Here is a 26,994-nt window from a genome sequence, read left to right as displayed (position 1 = left end):
TTGCAGTTTAAGAATGATTTACAAATAAGAAGAAAGTCAATTGGTTTTAAACACCCAGCAGGAAAGAGTAAATACCCCCCAAACACCAGATGAGCATTTAATAGTACTATAAAAACAAAGAAAGCTAGGCTACCTATACAAAGGGCTCCAAACACTGCACAGCACCTCTGGCAGTCTCCAGCTATACCTATAACATTTTAGCCCACAGCCACTAGAGGCCATGATTCCCAGTCCCATTGGTCCTTCCAAAGATGTGTCCTTCTGCCTCTCTAAGTATATTGGCATTACGTTATTTTAATGTAGTTTCAAATACCCCTCAGGTAAAAATTTGGCTTATAGTATAGTTGTACCTATAGAATAAAAAATGGAAATATAAATATTCTAGCTACTGAACTTTGTTGCCTTTGTGGTATGAACTTTCTATTATTTACTTCAGACTTTATATGTTTACATTATCTGGAGCTGGTCAATACAAGACATCTTGAGGTCTACAAAATAAAGGCCCGATCAAGGATCCGAACCCAACTGTCAACGATTTTAATGGATCAATGGTCACAAAAACATGTAGATATCTTATTTAGTGTATTCTTTGACTATTGTTATAATTAAAATAGGGGGATGTTGGATTTCTTATTGACAAAACAGAGAAGACTCTATGCTTTTAAATTCCACATATTGTACCTGAATTAACACCTCTGGGAAAATAGGGGCTGATATTAAAGATAAAAGGCTTATATCAAGTGCCATCTAATTTTCTCCGATTCTCAACCCTTTGGAGCCACTATTCACCAATATTCTACTTTTAATTTTTAACCCCTCTCTGCTAATTTAACATGGCTCTATAATGAACCTAAAGCACCAATGTCTTGATAATGTCCTTGTCTTCTTTTCCATATTATCAAAAATGGTTATTCTTTAAACAACAGAACTTGATATTCCTATGTCAGACAGAGTGAAAGTGTGATTCCTAAGTGGGCAGGGTCAGTGGCCCCATCAGCCTGAAGCAGCCATAAGAAGATGGACCTTTGGGCGCTCTATATCCCTTACAAATAAGAGATTAAAGTCTAGGAGGAGATGAAGTAAGATCATAAAAGTGAAGACAGAAAAGAGACAAGGAAAACAATAATTTTAAGAAGGTGGCAACTTCTAGACACAATCGAAGTTACTCAAGGTTATTCATATCTGTACTCCCCAGGCTTGTTTATGCTTTCTTTCTTCCAGGATTATCACATCCAAAATCTCTTGAAGATACCTTATATCCATAAATTAGCTTAGATGATAAGGTAAAGATTAGAAATATGACCTTTAAAAACATAATAGACTGGGTCCCTGCCTTTCTCCTGGAAAATGTGTTACCCTTTCATCCATAAAGTGAGTTATTATCTTTCTTCCTGTGAGTAGGTCATCAATTTTTGTCTATAAACTAAACCTGAACTTTCTATAAATTCACAAACTCTTCAGGTTTCTGCCACCAAAAACAAATACATATTCCCACACGGGGCTTGGGCATAAGGGCTGCACTTAACTTCCTGCTGGGATTCTGGGGTGTGGAACTGAACTGGCGATATGGGTGATCTTCATTTTTAGCAATATTAAAAACATCTTTTCTTTTTACAATAAAAATTATATGAATTCAAGTCATACAACATGACGTTTTAATACATATATCCTAAAGAAATGCTTTGTACAATGTAGTTCATTGAAGAATCCATCTACACATTGTTACCATCTCCCTTCCTTCCTCCCTCCCTTCCTCCCTCCCTTCCTTCCTTCTTTCCATCTGTCCTCCCTTCCCTCCTCCTTTCCTCTTTCCTTTCTTCATGTATGGTGAGAACACTCAAAATCTATTCCCATACCCTTCCCATAGCCAATGTCCCATATACAATGCAAGCTTAGCCATCAATTTTCAAAAGCTATTTGGTTTTTATTCCTGCTCCCTTTTGTCAATCACTAAAGATACATTCTGGGGATCAGAGTCCCACCCTAAAATCCCAGAAAGAACCAGAAACCAAAGGATGAGAGACGCAGAGGCCCCCAGGCATTGCCTTTCCCCAGTTCTGAGGAGAGAAGGCTGCTGCATGGGTTAGATCTGCAGAACTGTCCCAGAGCTCATGGTCACAGCCACAGCCACAGCCACCGCTGTGTGCCTCAAATGCCTGCTGCGGGCACACACTTGTGCCTGGTACCCAGAGCAGCTCCTTCCTCAATGAAAGGGTGAGTTCAAAGCCCAGAGCTCAAAATACTGTTGGACAGCAGAAAGTACCAGTTGCTTTCAAGCTGCTTTCTAATTCTGGCCCTGGGCTGCTCTGGTTCCAGTTAGGGGAGCCGGGGAGCCCTGGCACTCTCACTACTGTGCTGTGGGTGACCATAAAGGGACACCCGGGCAAGGCCACTAGAGCCAGCACCCAGTGTGGCCCAGTGGAGGTCACAGCCATGCCCTCAGCAGACTACTCCAGTGGCCGGAAGCCAATAATTTTGCTTTGAAAGGATCATTCTAGAGAAATGTGTATGTGGAAGCAATGAAGCTGTGAGGAAATCAAGTGAACATCACTGGCTGTGAAATCAGAGCCGGAAAGGACGCTGTGACAGTGCTGGATATGAAATGCAGACAGACTCAAGGCAACAAAGCTGGCTTCAGGGCACAGGGTGGGCAGAGCCCTGCGCTCCCACTGGGAATGAGTAGAGACCAGTTGCTGGCAAGAATTTCAGTGGCTGATGTGACAGGTGTGAGTGTCCCTGAGGCAGAGACCATGATCTCTGCGAGGACGCAGGCGGTGAAGTGCAGGGCACAGGGCACATGCAGCCTGAAGCTGACTGAGTTGCCCCAAATGATCTGGGCAGCCCCAGGGGGAGGCACAGGCCGAGTTCAGTGCTGCATGCTGCATTGACATCTGGTCTCAAAGACCCCTCCTCACGGCCCTGTGGAGAAGGTGCCCAGCCAGCATTTCTCCTTGCCAAGCCACTCCTGGGAGTCACCAAATTGTCCTGTGAGGACAAGGTCCCCCCATCTGCTTCTGTCCTGCACCCAGACCCTGCAGCTCCACATACCCAGGGCAGCCCCACGGTGTGGCTATGTGCAGTGTGCAGTGTCCTCCTCCTAGGCTGCATGTGTGACCCAGCCCTGATGACAATCTCATTGGTCCTGTCCAGCACCCTGCATTCAGCCACCTCTGTAACCCCAGGGTGAGATTCATTTACCAGTGTGGTGAGTTGGGAGTGACTATGACAGCACTGTGTTTCAAACTGGTAAATGCACACATTCCTGCTTCATCTTGCAATTTCCTTCTAAGGAAATATCCTATAAAAACACCCTCGAAGGCAAAGAGGGAAACACGGGGAAATGAGAATGTTCATTACAACACTGTAAGAGTGAAAATTTGGAAACAACCTAAGCAACTCTCCGTCAATGAAATTGTTAAGAAGATTACAGAAAACACATCTAGGAGATGCCCAGCAATGGCACAAAGGATTCGGGAAGAATTCCAAAGTGGTTACAACCAAGGAAGACTTAACAATGAATCCACTGATCCATGAGAACAGTGATGGAGCCACAGCCAGGGATATGGCAAGTGGGTGGGGTAAAGACTGTGGGAAAAAGGACAACAAGGATGAAAGCAGTGGACTTTGGGAGAGTCTGTGAGGAGCTGGCAAATGGAAGCTTTTTATTTTTGTTTTAGTGTTTTTGAGATACCAGACTCAAGTGATTCTCCTGCCTCAGCCTCCTGGATGCCAGGGACTATAGGTATGCACTTCTGCACCCAGCTCCTCTTTGATTCTTTTAATAATGAGATGCATTCTCCTATTAGTTACATCCTGGGATATAAATTTTAAAATAGTGAGAGCACATAAATGTATCCATATGTAGACTAAGGACTGGTGAAGGGTATAGTTGGCCCTGAAACCCAGCGATGGGACTGTCCAGCGAGACTGTCCCAGCACCCCATCCACAAACACCCCTGGGACCTGGTGTTGCCCTAGCCCACTGGTCCTCCCCAAATGTCTCCAGGGACTTCCTCCACAGAGACCCCCGAATACATGTTCTGCGCATGTGCTGTGTAATCAGTGCCAGACAATGGGAGGCGTTTTATAAATCCTCTGTCCTTTCTCTCCAACCCATGTTTTCATTTAACTTCCTCTAATGCAGCATATGTGAAAGAAAGGAAAAAAGGGAAGGGAGGGAGGAAAGCAAAGGGGAGGGAGGGGGGGAGGCAAGACAGGGAGCCTGGAGAAGGCCTGGCTAGCCCTGGTGACTAAGCAGTATTGAGCATGTGCCTTGCTCTTTGCTAACCTGGAAACTCACAGTGGCCATCACTTCCGGTCTCCGCTGCCTGTGGTCAGCACCGCCCCTGAACTGTGGAATTTAGCCCTCCCTCTCCTGCCTGTCTCCCTGGGAACCCATTGGTTGGGTCGGGGCTGAAATCCAGGGTGTGAGCCAGGCAGAGTCAACTGGGCCATAGCCCAAGCGAGAACCCCGCTCCCTGCCGCCTCCCGCTGTCCCTGCCACCCTGCACCCGGGCCCGCTCACCACGCTGATGCCGTCGTTGAGCAGCGCCTCTCCGAAGATCATCATGTACAGCTGCTCGTTGACCCGCGCCTCCTCGAACACAGCCAGCGCGGCCACCGGGTCCACGGCCGAGATGAGGCTGCCGAAGAGCAGGTTCTGCAGCAGGTGCAGGTCGCCCAGGCCGAAGGCCTGCACCTGGCACACCAGGTGGAGGGACAAGCCAATCCCTAAGGCATTGATGAGGGCGCCCAGGCCCGCCCACCACAGGATGGAGCCCAGGTTCTCGAAGAAGGGCCGGGTGGGCATGAAGTAGCCGCTCTCCAGCACAATTGGTGGCAGCAGGTAGAGGAAGTAGATGCTGGAGTCCATGACGGGGGGCGACTTGTGGTCGGTGCCGAAGATGATGCTGCCCACCAGGGCGCCCACCAGGATGAGCAGGCAGCTCTCGGGCATGAGGTGTGGCAGCCGGTGGTAGAGGTGGAAGCCTGTGGGGGAGAGAAGTGTGGCTGGGTTTGCTGTGGGGTTGCATGGAGTGCATGCGGGCCTCCCCCATCCCTGGAAACAGGACACAGGGTCAGTGCCTCTGTGGGAGGAGCTCGGAGTGTAGAGGGGCTGCAGCTAAGATCCTGTACTCCGATGGAGCCATGGTGGTGCAAGCCTGTAATCCCAGTGCTCCAGGAGGCTGAGACAGGAGGACTGCAAGTTCAAGCCTAGCCTGGGCAACTTAGTGACTTAGCAAGACCTTATGTTAATATAAATACATAAATAAACAAATATCACATGCCTGAGTGGTCCTACTCAGTGCAAGTGAGTGTCGTTCCCACCTGCTCCGCCCTCCCCTTTTTCTCCCTTCTCTCTTCCATCTTCCAGGGATGTGCAAGAGCATGGGAAGGAAAAAGAAGGGAGAGATGTTTGCTGTCACCCAAATCCAGCTTGCTTTGCTTGTGACACATGGACACAGTCACCCAGTCCTCAGCCTGTCACCCGATGGCCTCACCTGGTCCTCCTCTTCATCCAGCAGACACACAGAAATGAAGCACCTTTATTTGGTCTCTATGTAACCAGCGACTCAGGAGAAGGAACTTGGGTCACTCTCTCAAGAGCCTCTGCCCCTCACACAGTCGGCTCTGATTTCTGTTGTCACCGCGGTCATCAACCGCCCCAAGGCCCAGCCCTGCTCTCCATCCCCAGAGCCCCTGCATTACTGGGGGTCTCCTCCTCCCCGTCCTAGCCATGCATTGTCTTCCTGTCTGGTTGCCATGGTTTGGACCCTGAATGTCCTCAAAGCCCTTGTGGTGAAGGTGAGGCCCTAGGGTGGTACTACCAGGAGGAAACTTGGAGGAGAGGAGCCCAGCAGGAGGGCCTCAGGTCACAAGGTATCCCCAAAGGGACAGTGGGGCCCCAGCCCTTCACCCGCCTGTTTCCTTCCCAGTAATGAGTTTGCCTCCCGTGAGGTTCTGCCACCCAACACATTCAAAAGTGATGTGGCCATTCACAGACTAGAACCTCCAGAGCTGTCACCCAAAACCCTTTTTTTTTGGTAAGGTACTTACTGTATCTCAGATATTTTTATAGTGATGAGAAGCTGATGAACACACCTCCCATCTCACCCTCAACCCCCCAGGCCATTCCACACCCTTCAGGCAGATGAGTGGTCTATACCATGTGTGACCGCCCTGTAAGGTTCAGAAAGCACAGAAGCGTTGCCTGGGTTTAACCTGACGATATCCATTGAGTATTCCTCTGCAAAGCCCAATTTTAGGCACAGTAAGTAGAATACCAGCGATGGAAACCACAACTCCCACTGTGAGAGTTTCAGAAAGAAGATGTCAGCAAATAAGAGAATAGCGATAACCTGATCTATAAGGGTATAATAAACTGCATGTTGAATTTACCAACAGACAGTCCGAGATTGGAGCTCTGTGGATCTCCGTGGGTCCTCTCCAAGTCTGCCTCCAACATAGCCTGCTCTGCTCAGTCCAGCCTACATCACAACCCACCAGATGCCTTTCTACTCCACAGCTCCCATCTCTCTGGTCTTCTTAGCTTATTATCTCTGCTTGAGTTGTTTTTTTTCCCCGGGTCTGTTTAGGTCTGGCTCAGAAATGAGCCTAAGCTTTTCCCAGCTTCCCTCTGAGGAAATTCTGTCTCTTACTCTGAGATATCAAAGCAGTTTATCTGCACAGGACCTGTCCAATACCAGTGTTCCTTATCTAGCTTTTTTTGTGCACAACTTATCTCCCTTACTAATCTTCAGATTCCCCAAATGCAGAATGATTTACCTGGTTATATCCCTTCCAGACCCCTCATTAGCAAAGTGTCTCGTCTGCAACAGCTGGTCTGTTTGCTGAAAGAATTTACAAGTGTAAAATGAACAAATGAATGAGTTTACTGTCCACTGGAGACATTCTTACTGGGAAGAAATTGAATGTGTTGTTAGAAAATGACTAGGACTTGTGCAAGATGGATGGTGGGATGAGAAACGATTTAGGTAGGGAGAAGTTCAAGAGCAAAGGAGAGAGGCACAAAAGGCTCAGACATGTTTATAATGTCTGTGGAGGAAATCTACCTTGTTGAGGCAAATTCTGAATTGGGAAGAATATTAGGAGAAGAGTTGGGAGATTTCTAAACTAAGGTGGCTTCTTCCATAGGCTGTGGGGGGCTGGCAAATGTCTCCCTAGCAATTCTTGGGTTCAGCCAGCTGAAGAGGATATGGGCTTCCCTGACCACAGCTTTGCACTCCTCCACTTCCGGTCAATGGGCAAGCTGATATCATGGGGTGTAATTCTCCTCAGGGGACTCCCTACCATGGCTACCCCTCTGGCTTCCAGGCCAGTGTAACCTCTTCTTCTAATACTGGATTTTCCATTTCCTAATCACAACTTTCCCAGCTGCTTCCTTCACTTCCTCTCCTTTTTCTTCTGCTAGTGCTTATTTTAACCAAACTTAGCTTTTCTTCTTCTCCCAAGAAGAAGAAAGCTCACACCATGGTTCCCTCAGAACTGTCCCTGCTCCAGAGAATCCAGCTTCCCAAGATGGACCGAGAACCCACCTGCCTCGGGCCCAGTTGCCCCTGTGGGGTTGTTGCAGGAAGAGGCTCTGTCCCCACAGCAGGACATTGCTGAGGGGACTGCTGCACACACTTCACAGCAAAGCCTTTCTCCCCTGTCTGAGAGACACCAGCGTCAGTCACCTCCAGACATTAAGTGGACCCAAATAATAAAGCCTTGCTTGAAAATCAAGATGAATTTACAATTCCATCCTTCCAAATGGTTCAAAGGACATTTTTCCACTGTGTTCTAAAAAAAAGAACTAAAAAGTCAGTGGTTTCGCTGCCTGCTGCGCAAGCACAAGGACCCAAGTTCGATATCTGGTTCCAAAAAAAAAAAGACAACCCACAGAGTCTGAGGTGATTTTTGATTACCTTTGTTCTAGGATATCTTTGCTTTGCTAATGCACAGTTAATTGTTTTAAGCTGGATTGGGAGGAATTTTTTTATGTTTTCTGTCACCACACTGAGCAGTCAGTTCTAGGTGACCCTGTCTTCCAGTTAAACTAAGTCCCTGGAGGTCAGGGACCATGGTCATTCCCACATATCACGTGGGTGCTCTGAAATGTGTCTTCATTGAATGAGAAATCAAAGAATAGAATAAGGGTTATTATATTCCTACTCATGTTTTAAACACAATCTTTCACAACTCATTTGCATTCCTTAAGTGTTAAAATTTTATAAATTATCATCATTATTACTCTTTTGTCATCATATATAAAACTTCCAGCCTGGTACTTGGCACACAATATGTATTCAATAAATAAGACTCTTTCCTCCTTACCTCCCATACCCGTCTGGAATATAGGAAATTTCTGGATTCCTGAAGACTAGCATATATGAAGTTATCCTTGAATAAGTATGTTCAGTGGATAACCTACTTCAGTTATTTTCTTCTGCTAAAGTGAGAGACAAGATGTAACATGAAGCTTAGAGCCTGTGACCAACCATCCCATGAACATCAGCAGCTCACAGCCTTTCCATGTGTAGCCTCTCCAGAACCAGCTATGCTTCTAGCAATTTAAAACCAAGATAAGATGGGCCCTTCCTTGGTGAAGTGTCTACTGGTAGACAAAGTGACCATCTAGTCAGGGGCAGGTCCAGTTTCCCAGTTCCCACACCAAAATCCATCATGCCTGGGGGGCAGCGGAGACACAGAAGGACCAGAGTTTTCAGAGAAGCATCCACATTCCACAGAAGACCACCTTCTGAATGTGCTCAGTGTCTGTGTGGTTTTGTGGAAAGCATTAGACTCTGCTCTGAACTGAAGACATTACTGATTGGAAAGTCATTGCTCCTCAAATTCTTTAAAATAACGTGAGAACTTCTGTGTAACTTAACTGTTTCACAAATTAAAAGAATTCTTCAACCTAACAATTCCCATGCCATCCTCACACTTCACCAGCTCACCAGAAACTGCTGTTAGAAAGAGGCACCTCTTAAGGACAATGTGCCCAGATCCACATGGAGGGAGTCAGGTGCATAGACCAGGGCCATGGGAACTAATTGCAGACCACACACCTCTCAGCCTATAGTCTACATCCATCCTAGGGAAAAGAAAACACATGGGCATCAACATGGCCCAGAGATTCTATCTATCTCAAGAAGGCAGTCTACACACTCAGTGTCAAGATATAGGTGAGCCAAAAGAGACAGCATGCTTAGTAACTAAGATAATTATATTGATTTACCACTTTGGGATAAACTGGTTTTTAGGAGGAGAGTAGGGATTAAATAGAGTGTAATCACCACTGTGGATTTGGCACAAAAATCCTGCATTGGAATTGAATCCTTCACCTGAAGTCACTTCATTTCACAAAGGAAAGCAGAGATGCGTCGTGGACTCTGTTTGACATGGGTGCAAACCAACATTGTACCCTGTGTCTCACCCAGACAGATGTAAGAGCTGCCTATGGTTGACTTGCTCCTTGTCCCTGTCATATTTCGAGGAACATGGGACACTTGTGAAGAAAGGGCTATAGGAGCCATGGATTCATCCTGCAGGTACGCGGCTGAGAGTGGACAAGTGCTCTATAGAAGAAATAACACAAGTCTGCTGAAATGGCCAGCCCACACCACCCTGGGGGCTTCACATTTTACATAGAACTGGAGATTTTTCTATGACAAAGTCACATAGTTGTCACCTCAAAATGAGAAGTAAAAACAACCCAGGACCCAGAAGTACACTCTTACATTTCACAGCCCAATCCTGAAGCATTAAACAGCTTTGGGAATAAAAGCAAGACTTTCCCTGAGCTGAAGGGAAGAGAAGTTCTCTGTAATCATAGTGTCAGATCAAATCCATGTCATTTCAAGGGAGAAATAACTCGCCAAACAGGTGCTCAAGGACTTACCTATTTTTGCAAGAGATGCTAGAAGTATCCAGAGGGTGACCTCATAAGGAATCTGCACGTAATCATAGTCCAGCTCAAACACAGAAATCCTTTCATCTGGCTCTGTCCTGGAAGCAGCAAACCAGGCGTTTGGTGCATCTTGGGCAGTGGAATTTGCAGATTCATTCAAGTCAGAAGCTGCTTCAGAGCTGGCAAGGGCCACCAGCAACAGCAAGCAGCTCCCAGGGCTTGGACACAGGAGCATCTCAAGAGCCATGCCTGTGGGTTCCTGCTACACTGGGTGCCGCTTGTGCCACACAGCTGTGGTCAGGAGGGCGTCTAGACACCAGCTGCATCCACCTGATCCAAGGTAACATCCATGCGTCCCCCTGGCATTCCAGAGGAAGTCCAGCTGTGGACGTTTTCTAATCTTCTACGAATCATTCCTGTTCAGGCAATGCAGCTTTTGGCTCACATGCAGTCCTCCAGTGGATGTGTGGGAGCCCAGGGAGCTACCTGGAGGACCTCCATCCCATCAGGACGTGAAGAGCAACTTTAAAAGGAGAAAAGCTGTCCTCTGTCCAAGCTGTTCATTCTTCTCACTGCCTGTTGGCTTCATCTTCAGAGTGAAAATTGGCAAGGGCACCACCACCTCATTCCATTCATCATGGAAGGTACTGTTTGTAAGGAAGGGGATCCTTCCCACACTGTCAGGCCCCAGGAAGGAGCTACCTGTCCCGCAACTGTCCTCACTCCTCCCCTTGCTCTCTCCCTTCTTTCGAGCGGCCAAGACTGCAGGTAGCTCTAACCACACTTAATTATTTGCTCTGATTTGAGTTTTGTGATAAAACGCTTGGGAAGTGTTCTCCAGAGTGGCCGCTGCTGACACCTAGTGGTCACCCATGATAAGACACCCTTTGGGCTCGCAGTCCCGCAGTTAATAACTGGAAGACCATAGGCTTGAACCAGCACTGCCCTTGAAACGGTGACACCGGACCTGTACTCGGGGGAGGACGAGCCAGTGGAAGCGACAAGGTGATAAACATTGGCGTGGCCAATGACTGGACCGCAGGAACAGTCACTCGTAGAAGGGGTGCAATCCCAGCTCCCCATACCCTTCACAGAGAATGACATAAAAGACAAGAAACCAAATAACAAGTTCCAGAAATACATCAAAAAGACAATTATGAAAACTCCATGAAATATGCAAGGTTTCCATTTTAAAGTTATTTGTTGTGGTGGCACAACAAATTTACAGAAGCACTATCACAGAGTAGTATGGAAGGAATTTGAAGTGAACATTATAAATCTACTTGTAGTTCTTCCATATCTGGCCAGGTGACTTTGAGCATGCTACCTACCTGTCCAAAGTGCTTCACCTGACAAAGGGAAGATAATAGCTCATCGAGCATCAAGCAACGAGGGCATCCAGTGGGGTAGAACAAGGAAGGTATTTGGTACAGAGTTGGCACTTAACAATGGTCAGTTTTTACTATTTTCAACTGCACTCCTTATTCTTATAAAATATCCAACACAATACTGCTGCAGTGGACCGTCCTCAGTAGAAAATAAGAATTATTATTCATAATTCACATACTACCTCAGCACCTCGTCTTCATCAAACTGCAAGATGCTCTGTGTTTTTCCCTCAGTTCCCAAGAGGGAGCACAGGTAATTCTCCTCACACCTTCTGCAGAGCTCACTGAGGTCCCAACACCTAAATGTAAACTCACAGCAAGACACCAGAACTAAGAATTGACATGCAGATATTTTTCTTTCCTTCATAATCTGAATCCAAAATGGAATAGGTCTAGTCACTAAAACAAGATTATCAGGTAGGTTCTAAGGAGAGCACCTTATTAAGTCTACCGTATTTTTTTTCTCAGAAAAGGATATACGAATAGCCCCAAAATAGGAAGTTCCCTTAAAATAGATGATTTACATTTCGTTGTACTTTTTTTCTAAGAAGAAATGAGATAGAGAGAGAGAGAAAGAGAGAGAGAGAGAGAGAATGAATTCCCATGATGCTCTGTGGTAGGACCACATCCAAGCATCAGGAATCCTACCCCTGGGAAGCATGAGTTCCCAGACTTCCCCAAGAAGCCCACTGTCTTTGTTGGTGCCTCAGTCTGTTCATCTATAAAATGAAGATGCTGTTTACACCAGGTATTCCCTTCCTGCTTTAAGATTACAAACCTTTGTGTCTCTCTAACAACATGTTCACCTTAAGGCCAACTGGAATGACACTAACTTAGTTTCCAGAGCACCCATTAACTGTGTTCCATGGTAAGATTGAGCTGCTTGTTGTACCCATGCTTGGCATCACTTCCATCTGAGGTTCCATTAAAGGGTCTCTTCAACAGGGGCACAGGATGTGGGACAAAGCCACCCATGGAAAGGGGTTGTGGAAGCCAGGGAGAAGCATCTCTAGAGGAACAGCTGCACAGAGGCCCACAGCTGGAAAGTTACTAAAGCCAAAGCAGCAGCCCTGACCTGCAAGTTGTGCTGGGACACCAGCAATGGCAGGGGGTCTCCTGAGTGCCTGTAAGCCCTGCCTGAATGTGAGGTGAGGCTGTCCCCCCAGCACCCTTCAGCTCTAAGGAAAGCTCTTCTCCAAAGAGTTTGAGGCTCCCTCTTGTCCCAGCTTCCAGGCTACACCTATAGTTTCTACCCAGAAAACCCAGGCTTTCTGTATCTGCTCCCAAACCCTGCCCAGACCACCCCCACCAATGTGTCACACATGCCTTCTTGGATCCAGAGACCCCTTCCTCCATCCAGCCCATGAACAAGATTGAAACTCACCCAGGCACAGCGAGGCAGAAACATAGGGTCCCAGTCACCGGAGCCCCGGCTCTCTGTAAGACTCAGTTTTCACACCATGAAGAACCACCCAAGAGGCCTGGGGCTACTGCTGCATCCAGCACCTACTCATGGTGAGTGCAGCACTCCTGGGGAAGCAGGTGGCTGTCTTGTCCCCATCTCCAGAACTGAGGAACAGAGTCCTGCCCGACGGAGAAGACACATCACAGAGAGCTCCACAGCTCTCTCTGGAGGACAGATTTGACTTGGAGGAGAGCACAGGAAGTTCCAGCCTGAGGGAACATGGACATGAGCAAGTAGGAAGAGCTGGGTGCTCTGTGACCAGCAAAAGTGGGTTCACTGTTGCCCCACAGAGTCAGACTGGAGGCTAAGTCATGAGGAAGAAAGAGCTTCATTAGCAACCAACTGGGTGCCCGAAGGTGGCAGGCTCTGCCTTCAGCAAGGTCTTCCCTTACCCGAGGGGAGAGCCTTAGATGATTTTTCAAGGGAGGAGATGAAGGAAGCTGTGTGGGTCCTAGACAGGAAGAGCACCTCAGCCGTCCAGTGTTTCAAAAACTACTGTCTCTGGAAAGTGGGCTGTGTCCATCTTACTGTGGTCACATATGTCAGGAGAGTGAGTGGCTGTACAGGGATGTAAAGAAGATGCAAGCGATGCAAGTTTCTCTGCTGACCAGAATGATTCATGCCTGGTGTTTGCTGCCATCAGTGCAATGCAAGTGTTCCTTCAGGTGCGGTCTTCACCTGGAACTGGGGCCAGAGAGTCCGGGAAGGGGGTCATGTGCGTGCCTAGCTAAGCTCACTGCAGAATCCCCCAAAAGATGGGCTGCGGTGCTGATGGCCTGAGGAGATGGGACAGGAGGAAGAGAAACTTCTGAGAGTTGGGTCTGCATCATGGGGATAAGACTACACACTCAGTTCCAGGAAAGAAACACAATAAAGGGTGACAAACTAGAATTTTAACAGAAGAGCCCTTGGAGGTCAGAGTAAGTCTCAAAGCTGGCCCCGAGGACGACCCTGCACAAGGGCTGACTTCAGTCAGATTAGACAGTAGCCCAAGGCATTGATGAGAACTAAAGAGCACCAGGCTGGCTTGCTGGCGGTTCCTGGAGGCTGACAACCTGTTGACCACCAGAGCCATCTGCAAGCTGAACAGGGAGGACAGTGAGAGAGAGAAAATCATAGAGAAGCCTGCAAAGCCACTGTCACCAGGGTGAGGAGGGAGGCTGGAGACGCAGGATGACCAAGGTGGCCCTGGCCAAGGGCTGACATCAAAGTCTGCTCTGGAAGCAGATTCCTGAAGTAGCCCAGTCAAGTCACAAAACAAATGTCAAACCCCACATGGCTCTGGACAAAGGAGGAGGAAGACTCAGCATTGAGAACTGCCCGAAAGTCATCCAATAGATTCAGACTGTCTTCAACAACAGCAGCCATGAGACACTCCATTGTCCACAGGAGACACGCATGTGGATTCCAAGATCCAAGTGAGCTGAAGGAATGGAAAAGGTGCCCCAGCCTATGTAGGGGAACGGCTGGGGTGACTTCACAAGTCAGTGAGGAATAGGCTGTGAGAGAGCAAATGTTGCTGGAGACAGAGGAGCATTTTCAGAAAATGAAAAGTTTAGTCCATCAAGAGGATGTAAAAATGACACATTTATATGTAGTAACTTGGTAAAATCCTCAACATGGTAAAGTCCACAGCCAACATAAGAGTTAATGGTAAGAGATGGAAGCATTTCCCCTGAGTTCAGAGCGAAGACCAGGAAGGATGCTCACTCTTTTTTATTTTCCACATTCTTTTTCTTTTAATCTTTAGTTTTATTAACACACATGTACAGCACATAATGAGAACACTCAGGATGGGGAGTTGGTCATGTATGCAACACATCTTCATTCTCTTTACCCTTCCCCTCCTCTCCCTCCATCTTGGTCCTCTTCCCATTTGCAAAAGATCTATATCCTGGTTTCCTATTATCTATCTTTTATTTTACTCTTTAATTTATTTATACTTTGGGTTTCTCACATAGGAGAAGCATTACAATATTTAAGCTTGTATGTCTGATGTATTTCATTTAATATTATGGTCTCAAGGTGCATCTGTTTTCCTACAAATGACTCTTTTATCCTTCTTTATGGCATAGTAGTGCTCCACTGTGTGTAATACCACATTTTCTTTATCTGTTCATCTGTTTATGGACATTTAGGCTGCTTCCAAGATTTGACCGCTACGCATTGTGCTGATGAAACACAGGTGTGCATGGATCACTGTGCTGTGACATCTTCAGCTCTTTCAGGAAGGGTTTCCATGGTTTCCTCTTCTCAGCATCCCACTGGAGGTTCTGTCCAAGGTGATTAAACAATAAAAGTAACTAAAATGTGACAGACTGGAAGGGGGAAAGTAAAACCCTTTCTGTTTGCAGATGGCATAATCTTTTATAAGATTATAAGATTATAGATTATCATAATTCAAAATAATTGACAAAAAATGTTAGATCTAATAAATGAGTTCACCAAGCTTACAGGATAGGAGACCAATATACAAAAACAAATTGTACTTTCTAGTAGCAATAAACAAATAAATTGAAATTCAGAGAATAATACCATTTTACAGCAGCAGCAAAAAACAAAATTCTTAGGAATATGTTTGACACGTAGTCTGAAAAGTAAAACACTGCTGAAAGTAAAGAAGACCTAAATACAGTTGACCCTTGACCTATGAACTCAGTTCCTTCTCAAGGGCTAGTTGTAACTTAAGTTAGTCAACTGAGGGCTCGGGCTCCTCTACACAGCCTTCGAAGTCTCTGTCCTGTACACAAGTAGATCTCATTGTTCTTAGAGAGACATTGGCCCAGGATTTCTCAATGAACTCCACACAGGAGAGGATGTTGTAATGTTCCTTCCAGAACTCTTCAAGGGTTAAATCTGTATCTGAGACCATCTTGAAGCACAAGGAGCCAGCATTTGGGTCATAACTCAGTACTTTGGTAGTAAGTTAAAACTAAAATTCTGGTCATAACCCAAGTCATTTGTATGTCAGGCTGGTCGTAGCTCAAGGATCCACTGAAAATAAAAAGACACCCTGTTCCTACAGCAGAAGACTACATGGTAGTCCTGACACTTCTCTCAAAAATGATACACAGATTTGGCTGGGTGTGGTGGCACAGACCTGTAATTCCAGCACTCAAGAGGATGAGGCAGGACAATTGCTGTTAGAGTCCATCCTGGGCTACATAGTGAGTTTGAAGCCAGCTTGCAATAGCATGACACTATCTCAAAAAACAAAACAAATCAAGAAAAGATATACAGATCCAACACAACCTACCAAAATCCTGGATGTTTTTTGTTGTTGTTGTTTAGAAATCTACAAGCTAGTCCTGAAATTCATATGGAATGTACTCAACAGAGCCCAAAGTATTTTAAAAAATAGAAAGAAAGAACAAAATTTATTCAGCACAGTGGTGCACACTTGAAACCCCAGGACTCTGGGAAGGAAGCAGGAGGATCACAAGTTCAAGCCCAGCCTGGGCAACCTAATGACTTAGCAAGACCCCAGCTCAAAAGTTTAAAACATAAATTTAAAAAGGAATGGAGATATATCCCATTGTGAAGGCCCCAATTCCCAGCACCTAAGGAAAGAAAGAGGAGAGAGAGAGAGAGAGAGAGAGAGAGAGAGAGAGAGAGAGCACTCGATATTGGAGATCCTCACTTCTCAATTTCAAAGCTTGCTACAAAGCTAGAGTAATCGATGCAGTGTGGTACTGGCATAAAAATATATATGGATTAATAAACAGGATGAAGTTCAGAAAGGAGCCTTTATGTTTAGAATTTATAAGAACTGGGACAAGATGATTGAAAAAATAGCCTTTTCAACAAATGATGGTAGAAAATCTGATATCTACTGGCAGAACAATGATGATTAATTTAAAAATAGCAACAATTAATTAAATTATGTATTGAGTTAATTTTAATGGAATGCTTCAAACAGTTTCTGGCACTAAGTAATGTTTTATTTTTTGTAAAGAGGAAGGGCATGGAAGAGGATGAAGATAAAGAATTTGTTATGTTGTGCCCTGGGGACCAGAGATGAGAAACTGAGTCTCAGGAAAGAGAAGGTGATGGTTAAGGGTCATATATTGTATCACGCAGGTTACCACAGTGAGATCCAGGAGGATCAAGACACCAGGGGAAGCCAGGGTGAGGGACAACAGGAAGCCTCAGAGTCTAATTGAAACCAAGTTCACCTTGAACATCTGTACCATACTAAGAGCCAAATGATAATTACCAACCAGCCGGATTTCCTGGAAAGGTCCATTCCCAGAGGCATCAGGGCAGGCAGGGCCCTGGGCATTTATCAGTCTGTATTTAAATTTATACAGAGAGATTTGAAAGGTGAAGGGGAAAAAACAAAATCTTTTTCACTTCCAAGCAGAGAATTAAAGGAATTCTCTGGAACTTTGGGTACTAAGCAAGATTTTCAATAACCTGAAACTTTTTCCTTAATTACCCAGATTACTGCACTGGCATTTATAACCCACCCCATTCTCATCCCTTGTTGGTACCAAGTGTCCCTATAGTCCTTGTCATCCACTGTTGGAACCTGGTCCGCACATGAAGCCCGGTGGTGAGAAAGGAATGGCCTAAGTTCCTGCCCAATGGAGCCCTTATTATTTAGGTCGCCATGTCCTCTTCACCCTCCTGAGACTAATTGATGGCAGCACTTCCTGTGGGATGACTTCACACCCCAGGGATGCTGCTGTGCGTGCTGGGAAGCAGAGCTTGGGAGCTCTGGCTTTCTTCCATCTCCCAATGGAAGATGAATTAGGGAAGCTCCAAAAGAAACAAGCACAAACCTGACACCATGTTCTGTGCTCACACATGATGAAGTAGAACATCACCTCTCTATCTCGGCACACCTTACCTACTCCCCCATAAGGTGTGCTCATAACTGACTTTCCCGGAAAGTATTGGTGCAGCACTACTAGGTCTGAATTGTCTGTTGCTTGCCCTTGAGACTTTCAAGGCTGAAATTTTCATTCTTTTTTTAGGAAGAGGAAGGATAAAGAGCAGTGATATGAAATTGGTCAACACTGTCCACAAAGATGACTTGCTTTCCAAGCCCACAGCTAGCAATTAAGCTGAGTGGCCTGGGATCAAGTTCTCGGATGTCATCCCCCTAAATTGAAAGCCTGCATCCCCGGCTGGAGAGATGTCAACAGCCTTGACCCTGCTTTCAGGACAGAAGAGCTGAGCTCTGAACCCACCCCACAAAGGCAAATTTCTACTGCTCAGAATAGGCCCAGTGAAGGGGACAGTGAACTCCAGGGAACCCCAGTTCTCATGGGAGGGTCAGGTGTCATGGTGCAGTGGGAGTGGGCACACTGGGCAGCATGAATGGGAGCTGTGGAACGAGACAAGTCTCCTCTCCAGGGCCTGTGTCCTGTGCTTACAACTCTACTGTGAGAGTTTCTAGAGAGGAAAGGAGTTTTGCAAGAGGGAAGAACTTGAGGTCCAATGATCTTGAGCACAACTTAAACTGCGCCAAGTGGTGCTTTTTGTTTTCTATACAACGATGATAATGACAATGGGATCGTTGTCTAAGTGGCATAACATACCAGTGAGGAAAATAGGAGCATAGGAGCCACTAGATGAGTGTTACATTCACTTTATTTCAAAGGAATTGCAAGCTCTGTGCATGTCCTCATTTCCCTTAGTACCCACCATGCTGTGCAGTGAGGTTCTGGTCTACCACACACCCCACAATTGTGGGATGGTTGAAGTAAGACAGCCAGATGGTTAAAAATGAAGCCATGTTCATACTCACCTGCCCACTCCACCCACCAGTCACCACCATTCAAGAAGTGCTTCACAGGAACAGCTCACTGCTTTTATTCCGAGGTAGGAGCTCCTTAAGTCACTAACTTGCCCAGGCTGGGCTCCATCTTGTGGTCCTCCTGCCTCAGTATCCCAGAGTGCTGGGATCACAGGTGTGCACCACCACACCCAGCTTCTTCTACTTTTTTCTTTCCTTTTTTTTTTCTTTTCTTCACCTGTCTTCTCTTCTTTTCCTTCTCTGTCCCTTTACCTCTCTTCTCTTCTTTCCTCTCCCCTCTTCTCCTCTCCTTTCCTTTATTTTGTGGTATGTAAACCCAAAGGCATTGCACTGAGCTATATTCTCAGTCATTGTTTTCTTTTTTCTTTTGAGACAGGGTCTTGCTAAGACATTAAGTTGCCCAAGTTGGGCCAAAATTTGCAGTCCTCCTGCTTCAGCTTCCCAGAGTGCTGAGATTACAAGTGTGCACCACTACACCCATTTTCTTCCTTCTACTTTCCACAGTGGAAGTTTAGATTATTAGTTTGAGATATTTTCTTAGCACAAGTCTTTAATATTATCCATTTCCCTCTTGCCTGGCTTTATTCAGTCTCATTCTGCACCATTGGATAGGTTGAATGTTCATCTTCACTCATTTAAAGATATTATTTAATTTCTCTCAAGACTTCTCTTATCTGTGGATTGCTTTGAAATATGTTGCTTAATTTCCAAGTGTTTTGAGATTTTTCCTACTGTCTTTCTCTTAATAACTTCTAGTCTACATCAATTTTACATTCATAACGTATCTCACATAGCTTTAAGCTTTTAATTCTTGCCGATGTGTGTTTTACCTTCAAGGACATGACCTGTCTTGGTGCTTGTTCCATGTGCACAAGGAAAGACTGCATGTCCTGTTCTTGTGATGGAGTGCTCCATAACTGACACTACAAACAGGGCAGGGGCATTCAGCTCTCTCTGTCCTGCTGAATCCTTGCCTACAAGTATCATCGATCCCTGAGAGAAGAATGCAGATGTCCCAAGTACAACTGAACTTGTCCACTTCTCTCTCAGCCATCTCATGAAATGTATCCCTTTATCATAGTGTGTCCATCTCTATTCCTTTCTCTTTGTGCCAACTTCTATCTTAGCTGATGTTCTGACCTGTATGGATGTTCCTAATTTCAGTTACACTTTATACAATATATTGATAGCTAGCTTTTTAGTCTAAGTCAAACTATGATATTATACTAGAAGTTCTGTTTACGGTAAAGAGATATCTACAACAAAAATAAAGTTGAGTCATTTGAAAAACTCATACCAATAACTTTAGTCATTTAATTCCTATGTTTAGCCATTTTGCATTTAATGTAACTAATAGTATATTTCAATTTCTGGCTACTATTTTATTATTTGATTTCTATTTATTTCTTAAGATCTTCATTCCTCTTTTTCTCTTTCCCCTTCTTTTGTGTTATATAAACACTTATTTTTAACCTTTTAAAATTTTATTGTGGTTAAAAAAAACATGAATTCTATCCTATTAACCAGTTTTAAGTATATAATACATTATTATTGACTACAGGTACATTGCTGTACAACAAATCTTACTTCTACCTTATACTCATTAATAACTCCTTGTTTTCCCCAACCTTTGTGCCATTCCAATCTGACTGTCTTAGATTCCTCATATAAGGCAAATCATCTATCTGGCTTATTGTACTTAGCATAAAGTCTTCCAAGCCCATTCATGTTTAGGTATATTGTAAAAATTCCTTTTTTAAAAACTGAAGTATTCCATTGTCTGTCATGCTCTAACAACAGTCAAGGTTTCATCTGTGTTAGTGGTTGCCCCATGGATTAAGTATAAACTTCTGCTCTCTTCACACTCTGGTTGGAATCAATATTTCTCCACTTCGAGTGATACGAGTTCCTACCACCCCGGGCCCCTGCCTCCCTCCTTTGTGTTGTAGTTAGCTTATATATTATGCATATCCACCCTGAAAATCCTGTCAAAAATGTCATAGTTTTTTTTTTTTTTTACTTCTAACAGGTTGTGCTCTGGATGTTGGCAGTGTTCTCGTTGAATCCTGGGTGGAGCAGGTAAAGTCTGGGCCAGGGGGTCCCTGGTGTTAGCCATCCCATCTGGGGCTCCAGGGTCAAAGCTGTTGGCTGCCCCAGCTGTACCCCTTTCCCACGGCCAATGCTGGGCTCAGGAAGGGATCTGTCCATAGTTCAGTCCTCTAAGCAGTGGGATTCCAGTCAGGGTCCGAGTGGTGCTGGGCCCCACAGTTGTTCAAAGCACCATGGGCCCCTCCTCTCCTGGGCCTTTCTCTCCCTCTCTCTCTCTCTCTCTCTCTCTCTCTCTCTCTCTCCCTCTCTCCTCCACAGTGCTCCCTGGTCATAAGGCTCCTGGGCTCCTCTTTGCAGTTCTCTGGCCGGAGGGCTGGAAGGCCCTTCACCCACAGTGCAGCGCAGATGCCCTGACTCTGGGGCCTCCATGACCGGGACACAGGGACAGAGAGGAAGGCATGGATAGAGGCCAGAGCCGAAAGCCATCTATACCTCTCCCTGTCATCCTGTGATCCATTCACGGGACTCAAAGGGTGACATTAAGTCAGGGAAATTGGAGGGAAATCGAACTGTAAGACATTTAATTTTTATCTTTCCCAATCATCCTAATTCTGATTACTTTTGACCATCCCCAAACTGATTGTCTCTGCATTTTCCCCCGTTTTATAGCTGTAACGAGGAGCATTAGGGTAGGGCATGTCTGCGCCATCTTACCTGGGTGACAGCCCAGATGTAAGACAGACAGTGAATACCAGCCTTCGATCCAACGGTGACCAGGAAGCCTGTGAAAACTGCCTGAGACACCACACAGGCCCAGGAAGGAGAGGCTACCATCTGTGCTGGAGGCTGGACACCCACCTTCCAAATGAAAACACACATTCAGAGAGTGAAAGAAAGCACTTGGACAACAGGTATAAACCAGGGGCCAGAACACATGGCCACCTTAAACTCAGAAGATGCACTCGAAAATAACACCCTTCTAATTGTACTTGCAGAGGCCAACTGTGGGAGTATGGTCTCCTAATCTTAGACAACTCGGTTGATCTCCATGTAGAAAATATAAATAACCTCTTCTCCTCAGTGCCGTCCGTTATCTGCCATGCACCTGCCAACCTGGAAAGAGTACCTCCTATCGATGTTGGTGCTTGGTAGATCTCTTCCTGTGTGTGAGCACCCTGAGGCTCTCTCTGGAAGCCAAGGTCAGAGCCCCAGACCTCCCAGCAGCTCTGAGACAGCAGAGACCTCTGGGAGTCACTTGAGCTTCCTGAGCCTGAGATCGCTGGGAGAGGCTGGCAGGGAACCCAGGGTCCTGGCCACGGCCAAAACACAGTGGCCCAGCAGTGTGGTTCTCCCCAGAGACCCACAGTGATCCGGCCCAGAAACTTCCCCAGGCCTAATTTATATCCTTCAGCTCCTCTTTAACCTTTACACTGAAATTTCCAACAACAATGTCGCTTGGTGGCAAAGCCACAGTGGTCTGTCTGATATGGGTGCCTCCCCCTGAGAAGAAAGATCACACAGGCACTGTGCGACCACATGACAATGCCTTCCCCAGTCTGAGCTTGGGTCACATCCAGACCACTGAGTGTGACACATTCTGGGAGTCAGCTCAGCGCTGCTTCCCTTCACTGCCCAGCTGGGGACCCCTCCTGTCCCAGCCCTTCCCAACCCACCCAGCCCATCAGGGAAGACAGCATGGGAAGGTTGTCCCCCAAGCAGGAGTAGAGCACTCTTCCGGCTGCAGGCTGAACTCTCCTAAGAAAAGCAGACACAGGAATGAGATGGCCTTGTTATCAGGAACAACAACTTGGCCTTCCACACAGTACTCCGTACGTAGAAGGACTGAGCCTGAGGCCACAATCCTGGAACACACACAGCGGGTGAGGGATCCCAGGCAGAGGGCTCCAACCAAAGCCTCTCCCAGCTCCATTCCAGCTGCCTTTTTGCTGCTGGGTCCCCGTGTTTCCCAGACACAGCTGGCCTGCTTAGTCTCCTCTCCTCGCTGCCTCTCCAGCATGTGCAAACAGCCGGTCCAGTCCCGTCTCTTCCCTTGACCAACTATTGCTGGCCCCTTCATCCAGCGCCCAAGAGCAAAATCAATCGTACACAGAGGCTCTGCATAACGGTCTCTGGCACAGCGACAAGAGGAGCTGAGCTGAGCCCTGCCTGCTCTTCAGCTGATATCCCGGCAGAGACCGAACCACCCCCAGCCCCCAGGAACAGGCTCCATCCTCCACCTGTGTCCCCAACTTATGATGACTTCACTTAACTGTTTTCAACTTTATCATGTTGCGAAAGTGACATACACTGAGTAGAACGCATACTTGCGCCTCAGTGTGGCTCTTTCCCAGGCTACTGAGATGGTGTGACCCTGTCCTGAGAGGCTGGGCCTGGCAGCAGGTACAGTGCCCAGCTGCTTCATGTTCACGAGTGGACCAAAGCTCTGCACAGTGCTGGGTGTTCAGCTAGGACATTCGGTGGGCAAAGTGCGCCGTGTGCACTTTGCTTCTGATGTTCTCAAGGACACTGGGCTCCTAGGAACATCGCCCCATTGTGAGTCTAGACGAACGTGCAGCTCTGATGCCCAGAGTGGCCACTGCCCATAAAGACCCAACAAAGACTGACCATAGCCCTGACTCTGCCACCTCTTGTCCTTCCTTCTGTGCCCCTCGTGTAGAATGTGAACACAGCTCAGGAAACAGAAAGGGGGAAGGTATGTAGAACGGGAGTAGCTGGATCAAATGGGATTTCTTTTATTTATTTATTTATTTACTTACTTACTTATTTATTTTTGCTTAAATTTTTTTATTGGTACATTTTAAGTATACAATATATTTACATTTATCATTGGGTGCTTGTACCTGTACATGATGTATCTTGCTTCTTATTTTTTCCCCATTCCCTGTCCTCCCTTCACCCCCTCCACCCTTCCCTATTTACAAACACTTTATTTCCATTTTTTCCATTTCTCATCATTTTTTCTTTCCCTTCTTACCTTTCCCTTTCCCCTCCAACTTCCCCTACCCCTTTAGACCTTTTCTTCCTGTTTCAAATTATCAATTATTCATTTTAATCCTTATTTACACTTTCAGTGTCTCACACCAGAGAAACTATTAGTATTTACACATGTGTGTCCTATTTATTTCACTTAAGAGTATGGCCTCGATATGTATCCATTTGCCTATAAAATGTCTCTAGTTTCTTGTTCTTTATGGCTGGCTGAGTAATACTCCATTTTATTTAAAAAACCACATCTTTTTTATCCAGTTTCCGGTTGAAGGGCATTTGGGCTGTTTCCAAGCTTTCACTGTTATAAACTATGCCGCTATAAACATAAGTGCACATATATCGCTGTGGTAAGATTCTTTTAATTCTTTTGGGAAGATACCCAGCAGGGTAATACCTGGATCAAATGAGACCTCTTGTCCTAGTTCTTTGAGATATCTCTATACTCACTTCCACAGTGGTTGCACCAGTCTGCACTCCCACCAACAATGGAGAAGGGTTCCTTTCTCCTCTCACCCCCACCAGCATTTGTTATTGGTTGATTTCTTGATAGCAGCCATTCTTTCTGGGTTGAGGTGGAATCTCAGTGTTGTTTTCATCTACATCTCTTGAATGACCAGTGATGTTGAATATTTTTTCATATGTTTATTTGCTGCTTTTATTTCTTTGTCTGAGAAATGTCTGTTCATTCCAGATGCACATTTTTGAATTGGGTTTTTGAATTTGGGGGGGGTCTTATTTTTTTTCAGTTCTTTATATATTTCTAGATAGTAGTCCTTTGTCTGAGGTACAGCTACTAAAAATTTTTTCCCACATTGTAAGTTGTCTTAGTTCTGTTGATGGTTTCTCTTGCAGTACAGAAGCTTTTTAATAAGATGAGATCCCAGTTGTTGATTCTTTGTCCTAGTTCCCGTGCTACTGAGGTTTTGTTCATAAAGTCTTTGTCTGTGCCAATTCAGTGTCTTCAAGAGTTCTACCTAGCTTATTTTCCAGCAAGTTTAGTGTTTCTGTTTTAATATTTACATCTTTAATCCACTTTGATCTTAGTTTAGTGCATGGTGATAGATACGGTCTAGTTTTAATCTTTGGCAGGTTGAAATCCAGTTTTTCCAACACCATTTATTAAATAGGCTACCTTTCCTCCAGTGAGGGTGGTTGGCTCCTTTGTTAAAGATGAGGTGGCAAGGGTCAGGGATTTAGCTCAGTGGTTCCACTGCCTGCCTTGCAAGCGCAAGGTCTCGAGTTCAATCCCTGGTACCAAAAAAACAAAAAACAAACAAAGATGAGGTGGCTGAATATGTCTGGACTTCTTTCTGCATCTTCTAATCTGTTCCACTGATCCTCAGGTCTATTTCTTTGCCAGTACCATGTTGTTTTTATCACAGTAGCTTTGTAAGTTGAGGCTTTTGATACCCCCTGCCATGTCTCTGTTGTCTCAAATTGCTTTTGCTATTCTAGGTCTCTTCTGGTTCCAAATGAATTTTTGGATTGTTTTCTCTAGTTCTGTGAAAAATATTCTTGGAATTTCAATCAGCATTGCATTAAATCTATATAGCAGTTTTGGAAGTATGACCATTTTCACTATATTGGTTCTTCCTACCCAGGAACAAAGGATGTCTTTACATTTCCTTATATCCTCTTTGATCTCTTTTTTCAGAGTGCTGTAGTTTTCTTTGTAGAGGTCTTTTACTTCCTTTGTTAGGCTGATTCCTAGATATTTCATGTTTTTGGATGCTATTGTAAAAGGAATTGTTTCCCTAATTTCTTTCTCAGTGAGTCTATTTGTGTACAAGAAGGCTATTGTTTTTTGAGCGTTGGCCTTGTATCCAGCTACTCTACTGTCAAATGGGATTTCTAGTCATAGTTTTTTTAGGAATTTCTGTAATGATTTCCATAGTGGTTCCTATGGAAATCATTCCTACCAACAACATAGAAGTGTTCCCCAAAGGCTTACCAGCATTTATTATATAGGATTTCTTGATATGGTCATTGTTTCTGGGTAAAATGGAATCTTATTACAGTGATCCATGCATACCCATGTTTATATCAGCACAACTCATAACAGCTAAATCTTGGAAGCAGGCTATGTGTCCATCAACAGATGAATGGATAATGAAAGTGTGGTATTTATACACTGTGGAGTACCACTCTACCATAAAGAAGGATAAAGTTGAGTTATTTGTAGAAAAATGGATGCACCTTGAGATCATAATGTTAATTGGCATAAATCAGACACATGGCCTTAAGTATCACATGGTTTCTTTTATATAAGAAACCAAAGTATAAATAAAGGGAAAAATAAAAGATAGATAATAGTATATCAAATGATATACTCTCTCACAAATGAGCACAGGACCAGGAGTTGGGGGGGCAGCTAAAAAGGAATGAAGATGTGTTGTATAGATGCACGAATGCCACATGGGGAATGTAAAGATCGTGTCGTGCAAACATGCACTAATAAATGTTTAAATAATATAATGCTTAAAGTAACATTTATGTAACGCCAATGGCCACAGCCCTGAAAACACAGCTCTGTCACGCTAGGCTCCACGGCCAAGGCAGGAGCTGGAGTTCCTGCTGACTTAGCCCAGGCTCCTTGGACAATCTTGGGGTGCAGTGCACTGAATATGTGGAGTGGTCCAGAGAGTCGCTTTCCTCACCCAGTCCAGGAAATCAGCAGCTCTCTGCAGCAGCTTTGGCACTTTACAGGGGCTACCCAGCCTGCTAGCGTGGGGTGGCAGGAGGAAGCTGTTTGCCATGAGCCCCTCCATGCAGTGCAATCACCCAGTCAGCCTCTCCCCTCCTCCTGGGGCAGAGAGGGAGGCTTCCAGTTGTCCTGTTCCCCAGGCTGGGGGCTCCTCCCAGCAGTTCTGATCCACTGAGTACCTTCTGGAGAGAAACCCCTTGGGATGGTCCTGAGCTGGTTCCATGGGAATCATCATGAGCCCTTCACAGGCATGTAGTAGCACACCTGGGTCCAGAACCTCGAATTGGGATGAACTGATTTTAGGCCTCTCCAGGTGACAGTTGGCAAAACCCTGAGAGCTTTTTTCACAAGATGAGGTAGAGATTCTGGTTCTTGGAAGGAACAGAATTTAATTAAAATGAGTTTCAGCATTTGGTCGTTCAAGGCCAGATTCACAGCTGCTTGAAGTTCAAAGACTCTGGGGCCATTAATATAGTTGGGGCTCAAGATAAATATTCCTCTTCTGCTTTTCTTAATGATGCTCACAATGTCTTCTGCATACACTGGGGATAAAAATAATAATTATGATTTGTAATTGAGATGGTTAAACCTCAAGTCACAGTAAGCTTGACCCTGCCAGGTGTAGTCACCCCCCTACACACAATGGAGGCTCCTAGGCACAGAGGAAAGGAGATGTGGAAGGGGATATTCATGTCCCCA

The 26,994-nt window shown here is 45.4% G+C and overlaps 2 protein-coding genes across 2 annotated transcripts in view; both read right to left on the bottom strand.

The window, feature by feature from the left end:
- The window catches only part of Slc9a4 (solute carrier family 9 member A4), a 61,120-nt gene extending 50,353 nt beyond the window's left edge, over window positions 1–10,767 (bottom strand). Inside the window, exons 1-2 of the mRNA XM_004844472.4 lie at window positions 9,908–10,767; window positions 4,526–4,989 (exon numbers count right to left, since the gene is read on the bottom strand). Coding sequence (XP_004844529.1) covers window positions 4,526–4,989; window positions 9,908–10,163 — 720 coding nt within the window. The 5' untranslated portion in view covers window positions 10,164–10,767. The remainder of the gene's footprint in view (window positions 1–4,525; window positions 4,990–9,907) is intronic.
- A 12,604-nt stretch (window positions 10,768–23,371) lies between these two features.
- Window positions 23,372–26,994, bottom strand: part of Il18rap (interleukin 18 receptor accessory protein) — a 29,497-nt gene continuing 25,874 nt past the window's right edge. The window contains exon 10 of the mRNA XM_013072097.3: window positions 23,372–26,837. Coding sequence (XP_012927551.2) covers window positions 26,527–26,837 — 311 coding nt within the window. The 3' untranslated portion in view covers window positions 23,372–26,526. The remainder of the gene's footprint in view (window positions 26,838–26,994) is intronic.

Source organism: Heterocephalus glaber, unplaced genomic scaffold (genome assembly GCF_053883595.1).
Source record: "Heterocephalus glaber isolate CG9 unplaced genomic scaffold, H.glaber_assembly_v1.0 deba00000470, whole genome shotgun sequence".
NCBI classification, from domain to species: domain Eukaryota; kingdom Metazoa; phylum Chordata; class Mammalia; order Rodentia; family Bathyergidae; genus Heterocephalus; species Heterocephalus glaber.
The sequence above is the reverse complement of the archived record's forward strand: the minus strand, read 5'-3'. Positions and strand labels throughout refer to the sequence as shown.